The sequence below is a fragment of the Mesoplodon densirostris genome, chromosome 2 (assembly GCF_025265405.1).
Source record: "Mesoplodon densirostris isolate mMesDen1 chromosome 2, mMesDen1 primary haplotype, whole genome shotgun sequence".
NCBI classification, from domain to species: Eukaryota; Metazoa; Chordata; class Mammalia; order Artiodactyla; family Ziphiidae; genus Mesoplodon; species Mesoplodon densirostris.
The window spans coordinates 28,052,551-28,065,412 of NC_082662.1; the positions used below are offsets into that span (position 1 = coordinate 28,052,551).

Genomic DNA, 12,862 nt, shown 5'->3' on the forward strand with positions numbered 1-12,862 from the left:
CCAGGGAAACCAGGACAAGTTGGTTACCCTAGCTGGGAGGCTGAGACCCATGTAGCACTGAAGGAAGTTGGGTTTTTCTGGGGGGCAGTGCTGGGCTAAAGAGGTTTTGAGCATATTTGAAGACTGGGAGGAGGACACCATTATATAGGGAGAGAGGCTGAATTTATAGAAAAGAGAGAAGAACTGCCAGGGTGAGATCAATAGGAAAACAGCTGTGAGAGAGCTGTGCACAGGAGACACATTGGTAACAGGAAGAGAAATGATGTATCTTCGGAGATAGGAGGGCAGAAGGGAAGGGCAGACCGACTAAAACTAAATTAGTCGATGCAGGGGAAGCAGGTTGAGGGAGTGCACACCTGAGGACTAGGAGGTCCAGGGAGGCCTAAAAGCCCCTAGAATACCTGGGGACCCTGAGGACCCTTGGTGGCCCCCAGACATGGGCTCCCCATAATGCATACCCCACCTCCTGCTGGAGTGGATGGAGACTGGGTCCCATTGGAAGCTGCAGCATCCCTCCGAGGTGCTGCCCACCCCTCAGGCCCTCCCTGGCCACCTACCTCTGCAGGAGGGCAGCGGGAAGTCCCACGTGGCACTGTTCTCAGAGCCAGCGTGGCAAGTAAGCACGGCGTGGCCCTCCAGGAAGAAGCCGGGGTTGCAGCTGTAGCGGACCTTGTCACCGAGGTTGAAGGTTGAGCCCTGCTGGACGCCGTTGGGCAGCCGCCCAGGGTTCCCACACGTGTGGCTGGGGAGAGCTGTGAGCACAAGGAGAGACACGCAGCCCGTGAGCAGGTCGCCAGCCCTGACACCTGGCCTCTGAGCAGCACCTCCCTGGGTGACCCTCCTCCCTGGACCTCCTTTCCTCCGTAGGACAGGGCTGCCCCTGAAGGCTGCCTGGCCCCCGAGTACTCGCAGGGCTCACACGTTCAGGAGGAGCCACACACGCCACTTATACCTGGACTTCCAGGTTTCCTGCCTTTTCTCATGTGCAGCCCTGGATGTGAAGTATGTCTGAACTGTGGGTAAGCATCAGTTAAATCCATTTCACCTGTATCCTGCCTTCACCAATCAAGGTCTTTTTTTTTTTTTTTTTTTTGCGGTACGCGGGCCTCTCACTGCTGTGGCCTCTCCCACTGCGGAGCACAGGCTCCGGACGCGCAGGCCCAGTGGCCATGGCTCACGGGCCCAGCCGCTCCGCGGCATGTGGGATCTTCCCGGACCGGAGCACGAACCCGCGTCCCCTGCATCGGCAGGCGGACCCCCAACCACCGCGCCACCAGGGAAGCCCTCAAGGTCGTTTTAACTGTTGCTACAAAAGACTTGCATGTCCTCCAAGTGGCACGGAACCTGAACAATAAGATGTTTGCCTGAATTGTTTTCCAGGAACTTGTGTCTAGTTCGAATTAAGCCAGTTAAGACTAGCTCTAACTGGACATGCGCAAGTGTCTGCTTGTTGACTTTTGATGTCAGAGGGCCCAAAACTCCACCCTCAGATGGTGTTAAGCACCCCCAAAATGGAGGCCTGCAGCTTAGTTACGCCTGAGCAGACTGATGATTACTGCACCTTTTTCCAATCACCTTTCCCCATGTTTCCCAAGCTCCCCACACCTCAGACCACACTGCTTCTTTAGTCTCTATCCCACAAATACCCTAAGCCCCTTGCCTTTGGGAAGGCCGATTTGGGACTTGTTCTCCCATCTCCTCGCTTGGCTGCTTTGTGAATAAACACTCTCTTTGCCGCAAACCCCGGCGTCTCAGCGCTTTGGCTAAAACGAACCTGGTTCAGTAACACGTCCATCCCATCACTCGAGATGCCCCAGGGAAATCACTTTAATCTCTTGGGCTTGGTTGCTCTGATCTCAGACTCCACAGTCCTTCCCAATGAACGCCATGGAAGAGACAGACAGTGGCACGGAGTAGGTGCTCATTAAACCCGATGTCCTTTCTTTCATGCGTATCTGCCCCAGCAGCCAGAGCTGTACTTTGGCCCAGCAGGTTTGGGGGAGTTGAAGGGGTCATTAGTGCTGGAGTAGGCAGTGAGGTAGGGAGACAAGAACCTGAGTTCTGATCAGACTGACCCGTTTCAAGGGGAAAATGGGGAGCCCGAGAATAAGATATACAGTGTGCCACCTGAGCCAGAGCAATAATGCCAGCTGCCAGCGTGTACTCATTATCCAGAGGAAATGGTCTTGGTGAGGGTGCATAAGCATCATGACCCGCCAGTCAGGAGGGAGAAAGGGAGGGTGCAGCTCCTCTGTGCCCGAGTCACTTGTTCAGCCTGATTCAGCTCCCCCTACCCTCTGCCTTTCTTCCTAGAGTTGGAACTGCCTGTGCCCAGAAGGTCCCACCTCCTACCATTTCACACCTCCCCATACGGCAAGGACAAGTGGTCACAGCCGTGTCCAGATTGCCATCCAAGTACCTCTCCATTAATTTATCTGGCGATGGTTTATTGAAGCCAATCCTGAGAGGCCACAGAGCAGGGTGGTGGAAAGTACAGACCCGAGAGCCTCAGTGCTTGGGTTCGCATCCCAGCCTGATGGCTAACTACCTGTGGGACCTTGAGCTAGTCTCTTAACCTCTCTGTGCCTCAGTTGCCTCCTTTGTAAGAGGTGGTTCGCAATAGTACCTTCCTCTGGGGTCACTGTGAGCATTGTGTGAGTGGAGGTATGTAAAGCCTGGATACAGTGAGTACCACACAAGTGAATCTAAGTTCCCAGTCCATTGGGAGATGCATACGATTAAAGGTATGTTAAGTGTTATGATGAGATAGGGACCAGGCAGGGGAACAAACCCAGTCAGGGGATAGTCAGAGCCGGCTTCTTGGAAGAGGTGATGTCTATGCTAAACCTTGAGAGATTAGTAAGAATTAGCTAGGTCAAAGTGTGTTCCAGGCAGAGGAAATATCATGTGCAAAGGCCCTGAGGCCAGAGATAACCTAAGAGATCAGAGAGCCTGGAATAAGAGGGTAGGGGTGGCAGTGATGAGGAATAAAGATGAAGAAGTGGAGACGGCCAGCCTGGATTCTAGAGAGCTTCCCAGGCCCTTGCAGTACCTTCTTCCAGCCCATATTGCTGTCTTCCAGGACTCTCTTTGCCAGCCTTGCTGATCTCAGAGTCCTCAGAAAGAAGGCTTTCTCTCCCACTTCTCTTCTCCTCCCAGGAGGAGACAGCTTGTTGTAGAGGGAAAGGGCAGACTTTGGTACTAGCTTGATCTGGTCTGAAGCCAGGTGCTGTCACTGTCTTACTCTGTGGCCTTGAGTCATGTGAGCTCTCTGAGCCTTAGTTTCCTCAACTGAGAAAGGAGGACAGCAATATCTAGTGGTGGATGAGGTTACTGGTAATAACTGATGCATGGCTGGCACAGTGCCCAGCACAGAGTAGGTGCTCAAAAATGGCAGATGTTATCCTTCCACTGTACTGTAGGGCCATGCAATCCTTGGGTGTATCCTGGGAACCTGACACTGTAGTGTGACGCTTGTAGGGACATATTTGAGTGCTCGTCAATTAGTCATTTGGAAGGGTTACCCATTGATGCATTAATTCCTTCATACAACGAAAATACATTGTGGGCCTCCTGCACTCTGTGCTGGTAATACAGAAATGAACTAGACAAAAAGGGACCCTGCCCTTATGTTTTTGTGGGAGAACTATCTTAAGGGATGAAGAGCTCTTCCAGGCCCATTCTCTACCTCTGACAAGTGAGATAACCCAGATGAAAGGATTGACTTCCGTCACCCTATTAGCCTAGCTTAGAATAGTCCTTGGGCTGCTGGCTACCTTGGCATTTCCCATGATCCCACAGTGCTGGCTTCCTTGGCATTTCCCACGATCCAATGCTACTGGCTTCCTTGGCATTCCCCACGATCCCGCACTACTGGCCACAGTGGAGGCAGAAACTGCGATGTGAGTACGTTTGTGAGTGTTGGGGGTGGGAGGGGCAGGTCAGGTAAACATTTGGAGAAGACAGCAAGCTAAGGTGAGGGGAGGGAGCCAACCGGGGAAATGGGCTGAGAACTGGTGTAGAACTAACGTTTCATTTTCTGCAATGAGACGCAAAGACCCCGTTTAATTAAATTACTAATGTCATATTTTTAATGAACCTGTTTCTGCTTTGGGCTTTCTTCCTTTGAAATTAATGATTGGAACGTCACTATAAATAAAGCCCGATTCTTTTTAAAAAGTCACTGTCAAACGCTCACTGCTTTTTACTTAATGAGCGCTTATAGTCAGATCACTCTGACCTGGCACCTCCACGGGGACTTGGGTGTGATGAGTCTCAGTTCCAACCCCACCTCCTTTTTTATCTTTGCTCCCGAAAGGTCACACAGGGAATGAAGAGAGGGCAGACGTTGGGCTCAGAGAGGACTGGATTCAAATCTCAGCTCATCCACCTCTGGCTGAATAATCTTGAGCCATAAACTTTACCTCTCTGGACTTCAGTTCTTCATCTAAAAATGAGGATACTTTCTTTTTCTTCCTACGGGGCTAGAGGGTGAATTGTATTAGTTTCCTAGGGCTGCCATAACAAAGTACCACAAACAGGGTGGCTTAAAACAGCAGATATTTATTGTCTCACAGTCGTGGAGGCTAGAAGTCTACAATCAAGGTGTCGGCAGGGTCGTGATCCCACTGAAACTTGTAGGGGAAACCTTCCTTGTCCCTTCCGAGCCTCTGGTAGTTTTTTTTTTTTTTTTAGCAATCTTTGACGTTCCTTGGCTTGTCCATGCATCCGTCCAATCCTTCACCTTCACCTGGCATTCTCCCTCTGTGTCTCTATGTCCAAATTTCATCTTTTTATAAGGACACCAATCATATTGGATTAGGACACACTCTAATGGCCTCATCTTAACTTCATCATCTGCAAAGGCTCTCTCTCCAAATAAGGTCATATCCGCAAGTACTGGGGTTAGGTCTTCAACATATCTTTTTGGGACAGAATTCAACTCACAACAGGACTGTTGTACAGATTAAATAAAGCTAGACTTATAATACCCACCATTGGGTTCCTCATATGTTTTGGGGCCTGGGCTACAAATTTATTTTACTTAATCCTCAAAACAATCATGTGCGACACCTATTATCCTCATTTTACAGATGAAAAAAAATGGAGGCACAGAGAGCTTAAGCAACTTCCCTAAGACCCCAGAGCTAGAAAATGGCAGAGCTACGTTCTGAATCTAGGTCTTTCTGGCTCCATCGTTCAGCACTCTTAATTTTGGAATACAATACTGCTTCTGACAGAGACAGTGCCCAGGACATAGTGGGTGCTTAATGACCAAGAGTTCCCTTCCTCCCTTCATTATTCTAGACACTGAGACAAAATGAAGGGTGATTACCTGATTGTCCAGATTTAATTGTCTGTCTTTTCTTCTCCAGTCTGATGTGCCAACCTTGTACTTTTTAATAGTGTCAAGGGCAACATTTAAAGTTTGGTCTTTTGTAATGTGTCTGAGGCACAACTTGCTGGACAGACAGAGATCAGAGATAAGCCACAAAAGCCAGACTTTCTAAGGCACAGCGTTCTTTGATTTCTGGATTCTGCCCATGTGTTTTTTTGGCACAGACATTATAATCGTTCGTGCTCTCCCGTCTAGAAAACTTCCCTTTGATTGCTTACAAAATGAAGAGTGGGATATTTACAGCCAAGGCAGCCCAGAACAATATTATTAAAGCTGTGCCTGACATTGAACAATTCCATTGTAGATTAGCTGTGGGGAATTCTGTCCCTTTTACAAAGCCCGGCTCTTGCCAATCAACAAGATATTCTCAGTGACTGTATGACAATGAATCTCCTTTGTGGTTGGAGTGCAGCAAAAGCTACATGATACCTTCTTTTATTTTTAATGTGAGACTTTAGTTCCCATATTATAATGAAGAGTTGTTTATGCTCTCTGGACAAGCACCCTCCATACGTTTTGATTTCTAATCTTCCATCAAGTAACTTGTTTCATGTTCATGGCCATACGGTTGATACAAAGTGGCAGGGTGGCTGGGAGAAAGGATGCAGGAAGAAGGATTTCTTCTTCCACAGCCCTCAACATGGAAAGGGGAGATGGCGTGTGTGTGTATGCGTGTGTGTGTGACTTGAGGGGTAGTGGGCATGGACAGGGAAGGGGAGAATAAGATCCATTATCTTTTGAGTACCTACGCTGTGCTAGGCACTTCTGCATCACACATTATCTTAGTTAACCCTTAAAACTCCCTTGCTTTTAGCTGTTTGGCCTTGTAAACATAATTTATTGCACACTTACTATGTGTCATCCCCATTGTCAAGTGCTTTGCATATATTTCCACCCCAAAGAATTGTCTATACTTGTTGTCTCCACTTCCTCTCACATCTACATCTGACATAGTATATAGCTGATGCATTCATTTGTTTATTGTTTGTCCCACTCTGCTACAATATAAGCTCCATGAAGGCAGACATTTTTTTAAATCTATTTTGTTCCCTTCTGTGTCCCAGTTTCTAGAACAGTGCCTAGAACAGTGCCTGATGTATAATAATACCTTGATAAGAGTTTATTGTGTGACTTAATGATTTTCCTTAATCCTCCCAATAACCCATTGAGAGAGGGGCTATTATCTCTCATTGAGATGAGTGTGATTGCCAGAGGGGTTGGAGCATTACCCAAGGCCCCATAGCTCACTGGGGGTAGAGTTGGGTGTCCACAGCACTGCCTGGCTACCGAGCCTATGTACTTTCCACCTGCATTAGGCCATGCTTGCACTGACCGTCCCATATAGAGTCCACGGTGACTAGTGTACCTTGAAACACCCTCACAGGGGACTCACACTCATTCTCCTTGTGGGGATGACTTGGGTTGACAACCAGACAAGTCAACCCTTAGCCTGGTCCTCTACATTTCCCGCTACCTGTCAATCAAACAAAGCAGGGGTGCCAGGACCTCAGATGGGGTATGCCACCCACGAGTCCACAGGGCCCTGTCCTTTTTTTTTTTTTTTTTTTGCGGTACGCGGGCCTCTCACTGATGTGGCCTCTCCCGTTGTGGAGTACAGGCTCCGGACGCGCAGGCTCAGCGGCCATGGCTCATGGGCCCAGCCACTCCGCGGCATGTGGGATCCTCCCGGACCTGGGCACGCACCCACGTCCCCTGCATCGGCAGGCAGACTCTCAACCACTGTGCCACCAGGGAAGCCTCCTCCTGCCCAGCACCTGGCATAAGCTCTCCACTGTGAGCCTGTTCTCTTGGCTCACGTTTGCAATTTTGCAACCTTCAGCATCAGGGTCACGTGGGGAGTTTTATAAAAACACCAATGCCTAGACCTGTCCCCAAACCTATTGAATCAGAATTTCAGAGGGAGAGCCTAAGCTCCTCTGGGTGACTGTAGGCAGAGCTGAAACTGAGAACCACTCACAGTAACCTATTCATGTAGGTTATTCCATTAGCCTGGTTGGGTTATCTCTCTGAGCTGTGAACTGTTCAATTTCCAGTGCCTTTCCTGTTACTGGGCTTGACTTCTGGGAGCAGCAAGCCTGGCTTCTCCCCGGGATGTTGCTGCCCTCCGTAAATCACTCTTGCCCTCGCCTTCCTTCTCATTTGAGGATCCTCATCATCTCTCTCCTGGACCTCTGCACCCAACTCTGATCTCCCTGCCGCTGGCCCTGCGCCCTCCAGTGCATTGTCTGCACTGACGCTGGACTGAGCCTTCTACAATGGCAAATTCACCACGGTCCTGCCCTGTTCCACCCTCTGGAGCACACGTGCCAAAGCAGGTTCCCTACAACCAAGGTGCGTGGGCAAAAGACCTCTGGTCTTTTGCATGATGAATGTAAGACTAAATAATGATTTGAAAGATCAACCACAATAAATAAAAGGGAAGAAAAAGAAAACCATGAGAACGCTCCTATTGCTGTCAGGATTAATCTAGTCTTAGGTTCATGCAGCCCCATCTTTCTATGATCTGACCCCTGCTGACATTTTCTGCCTCACCTCCTGCTCCTCCAATCTTTCCCCAGCACCACTTCCTCTGTGAAGTCCTCCTTGATACCCTTAGCGTCTTGTATAAACTGGAAAACCCCAGGAGAAGACATCCTGATAGAATGTAAATTCAGGTATAATGTCATTGGCAACCAGCTCCCAGAATCCTCGAACTTCCAGCCCATCAACTACACAGGCTTGCTCTGGTCATTTGGTTAATTTTGCAATCTCACAGGCCCACATTTTACATGACAGGATTTTTTGGACCCCACTTGCAGATTTAAGTCAGGATTTTACTTGCACTTCAATTCCTGCATTTGTCATACAGCATTACAATTCAATCATTCATTAATTTACAAAACCCCAGCTTCCAAATGGGAGCTAAGCCTGCCTGTAATTGTTTGTTTAGGTGTCTATTTTCTTCTCAGGACTTCCCTGAGGGGCAGAAATGACATATTCTTTTTTTTTAATCTAGTGTTTGCTTTAATGCCTGGCAGGGAGGGAGTACCCTGATGGAATGTGTTATATATATATACACACACACACACACACATATAGTTTATACTATGTGCATATAAAGATATGCATCATATATAGGGAGCAACAGAGTAAAGCAGGGTTGGCAAATTTTTCTGTAAAGAACCAGAGAGTAAATACTTCTGGCCTTGCCTAATGGTCTCTGTCCCAATGATTCAGCTTTTCCGCTGTGCTACAAAAGCAGCCTTAGACAATACATGTTCCAACCAAGCTTTACTTATAAAACAGGTTCCCAGCCCACGGGCCACAGTGTGGTACCCCTGAATTCGTGTTTATTCAGTTACGTACTTATCCCAGGTGTACAATCTCAGGAACCGCCCCCCATCTCCCACAGTAGAGAAAGAGAACTAAGAAAAGACCAGTTTTGCTGGGAGCCAAGGAAGGGAAGGGGCTGTGAGGGGAGTGGGCTGCACAGGTGAGAGTCCTGGACAGATGACTGGCAGGAAGGAGACAGGCAGCTGGCACCTGAGCACTGAGACCAAACTTAAATTTCCTTTCCCCTTCAATGTGGCCCTGGAGACAGGGGGCATTGTGCTGGCTGGCTGCAGGGAAGTGCTTGTGTGCGTATGTTCGGTCCACAATCTTTCCCATTAAAATAGAATTTATGCTAGTGCTCAGAGCTACTCTTTAGGCTGGTATTTATGAGCCCCATTTTACCCCAAAGAGCTGAATTTAAAGAGCTGAAGGGTCACGCAGCTAGTTGCAATAATAATAATAGTTACCTTTTGGGTGTTTAATATGAGCTTGGCACTCTGCTCAGTACTTTATCTGGACTCTTCTATTTCATCTTACCCTACCACGAGAGGTACTCTGACTGTGCCCTTTCGGGGGCAGGGGAATGAAAAACAATGAGGCTACTCTGACCCAGGGTCACAGGGCTGGTCGGGATCAGGGCCAGGGTCGAAACTTGAGCTGTTTGACTTCAGCGCCTGTGTCCTTATCAGGCTGTAACCTTGACCTTCAAGACCTGTGTTTCCCAGCATGGAGGCAGTGCTCTGGGCTTGCGCACAGTCCCTCTCCTTGCCAGGCCTAGAGCACGCCTGACCTACACCCAATCAGACCGCTCGTTGGCCCCATCCCCCCACCTGGACAACCTGGGGCTGCACAGACATCCATCATCCCACCAGCAGGGGCCACAGAGGGGCTTTCGGTGGGAGTTCTCCTTGATGCTTCATAACCATAGGGCCCCATGGCCTCCTCTCTCTCACCTGAGATTCTTTTATTTTTATTTATTTATTTTTTTGCGGTACGCGGGCCTCTCACTGCTGTGGCCTCTCCCGTTGTGGGGCACAGGCTCCGGACGCGCAGGTCCAGTGGCCATGGCTCACGGGCCCAGCCGCTCCGCGGCATGTGGGATCTTCCCGGACCGGGGCGCGAACTCGTGTCCCCTGCATCGGCAGGCAGACTCTCAACCACTGCGCCACCAGGGAAGCCCTCACCTGAGATTCTTTAGAAGCAAAACCCAAAAGGTTACATCCTAGGCCCCAGAATAGAGTTGCCAGTTAAAATCCAGGACACCCAGTTAAATTTGAATTTCAGAGAAACACAAATTCTTTTTTAGTATAAGTATATCCCATGCAACATTTGGGATATACCTATACTAAAAAGCATTTGTTATTTGAAATTCAAATTTACTGGGCATCCTGGATCTTCAGTTGCTAATTTTATCAACTCTGCTCCATAGGGCAGTATTCTCTACATCAATAACTTCAGCTTCTTAAGAAAATGGGGGTTTCTCTGGGGAAAAGGGGAAGAGGACAAGGAGAGAGACAGCCCAGCTTTAAGGAACTCAACATTGAACCAGAAGAGAGGCTGCAGAGAGGAAAGTTCAGAGCCCCCAGGGAGGGGCCTGTGGAAGTTTAGGGTCCAGCAGGATTACAGGGGAGCAGTGAGCTGGGCGGCCTCCTCCTCCCAGTCAACTCTCTAAGGGAAGCTCCGTGTGTTAGTCTGCACCCACTCGTCCCTCTCCTGTTTCAGGAGACTGTGGTATGCCTTAGCCCCTCTGATGAACAGCTTTAGGCTGGCACAAGGTCCCCTGTGATGCAGCCTCTGGTGACCTCTGCAGCCCTGAGCCCCGCTGTTCCCTGTTCAGCCCTCCCTGCCCCCATCACACACTAGCACTGGGATTTTCCTTGTCGAGACAGGCCAATGCATGGAGCGTCAGTGGTACCCTATGGGTCAACACAGAAAAATACTGTCAATGTTAGGCTTAGAATAGCTAACCATGCAATTTGGGGCTAAATCTGATTAATTGCAGAATGACGCCTAGAAATGTTTCCCGAAGTACATTCCATAAAACACAGGCTGAGAAATAAGTTCCATGAGAAAAGCATTCAGTGGGTCAAGGAACTTTGGCAAATGCTGCAGAAATTCTCTCCTCTGGAAGATACAAATGCTTACAAATTTATCTCAGAGGTTCTGCAGGAGAGAAACCTATTAAACCTTGCTTCAACCAGAATCTCCACAAAATTGACTATAGAATCTCTCCTCACCCTTTTTTTAATTTTTTCCTCAGAAACACCTATTAGCTTCTGAACTGTTCGGTGGAACACACTTTGGGAATTGCTAGATTCTAGATAAGATAAGCCTGATTTGCTTTGTTTTCCTTATTAATCATTATCATAAAACAACAACAGCAATGATAGTTGACATTTATGCAGACCTTTCCAGGTTAACACGCGTTGTTTTTACAAACAATGTGTCCCTTTGGCACATCTGTTTTTCTGTGGGCTGGGATGGTCAGTAGCTTTGGGGATTGGGATCAGTTCTTACCAAAGAAGCCAATATCACTTCCAGTTGAGAGCAGCCTATGTTACAGAAGGGCAAAGGTGTAGGTTCTTCCTTTTCATCTGACAACTTTTATAGCACGGCAGTTTCTGCTTGGCTGGAGCAGAACGATCCCTGACCTGCTGCACCTGGACTTCCAAAGGCTTGTGGCCAGGGCACCAGCCAGGTTTGGTCCTCAGCCCTGTCCAGCTGCAGACAGGAAGTCATGAATCCTGAACCAATCCTAGCAAAGGGGCTCAAAGAGGAGGCAGTGACCTGGGTCAGCTGGGGGTCCTGTCGTGAGGCTGGGACTCCTAACCCTGGGTGAGGCTGCCCATAAGAAAGGTCATCCTATCTCTTGCTAGGGCTACCCCACTGCTGCATAACTGGCTTGCTTTCCCCTTAGCTTCCCTCAGACTCTGCAGCCCCCTCCCCAAGGCCGGGTGTTAGCCCCCCTATATCCTGCTGGCCAGCTGGGAAGTGCTGTCTCTGTGCGCCATTTGAGATGCCCTTGGCGATACCCCACCCGCCAACTCCAGCCCTGTGGACATGGAACCCCAGAGCCCCTGTTTCCTCCATGTGGCCCCCTGTCCAGGACCAGGAAGCCCCAGCATACCTCACACCTGTCTCTCTTCTTAAGGCAAGAGACAGTTTAACTCGCATCCCATGGGAAGAAGCACAATATTCCAAAGGCTCCAGACCCCTCGGCTTCCCGCTCTCTAAGAAAAACTAGACAGAGGGGCCTACAGAGGAGCTGAGAAGTGAGGCTTCCAGCCACCATCATCCACCTATTTCTCGTACCTTATGCAAAGGATGGGGGATTCTGTGACTACAAAAAACCCTAAGTAAAAGGTGCATCTGAGTCCCCATGGGATCTCCGTAAATCCTCTTGTTCTCACTTCCTTCTTCTGCATCAGCCCCATCACTTACTGACCACATGTACGGACTAACTCCACGTTGAACCCTATCTCATTTAATCCCCATAACAACAGTGTGAAGTGGGTACTATCCCCATTTTACAGATAACGAAACTGAGGCTCAGAGATGGTGAGCTTCTCCGTTCACATGACTAGAGCTGGGGGAGCTGGGAGGTACGCCCAGTGGGACGGACTCTTGCACCTTCTTTCTTAGCCGCTGCATTCCAGCAAAGAGGCAGAGGAAGGGTTGGTGAGGCTGAGAAGGTGGCTTCGAGGCTCCATTTCCTACAGGTCCCCCACTGGGGCCAAAGATGGTGCCTGGTGTACATTTTGCAGCTTGAGAATCAGGAATGGGGGGAGACAGAATGGCCTGGCTTCTTGCTTTGCCGTTTATTTTTACTCCTGTCTGAGCCCAACCACCTCTCCAAAGCCTTTGTGGAGGCACTGGTGCAGGTGGGGACCATTGGTCCAGGTCCTCCAGGGTTAGGAGGCAGGAGGGAGGACCAGGTCTGCCCAGGGAGTTTCCTTACTTGGGGGTCCTCACACTCTCTCACATGGAAACAGACACAACAACATACTTTCACAGCCAATATGCACCAATCCATCCATTCTGATACTCACCTTCTCACACACGCCCGCATGTGTACACATGCACTTACATCCTCATACACAAACATGCACGTGTAAAAGCAGACCTCCAGAA

The 12,862-nt window shown here is 49.1% G+C and overlaps 1 protein-coding gene across 2 annotated transcripts in view; it reads right to left on the minus strand.

The window, feature by feature from the left end:
* CSMD2 (CUB and Sushi multiple domains 2) overlaps nt 1–12,862 on the minus strand; it is a 660,274-nt gene that overhangs the window by 435,187 nt on the left and 212,225 nt on the right. For both annotated transcript variants that reach the window (XM_060081981.1, XM_060081974.1), the window contains exon 4: nt 558–752. In XM_060081981.1, the coding sequence (XP_059937964.1) occupies nt 558–752 (195 nt within the window). The remainder of the gene's footprint in view (nt 1–557; nt 753–12,862) is intronic.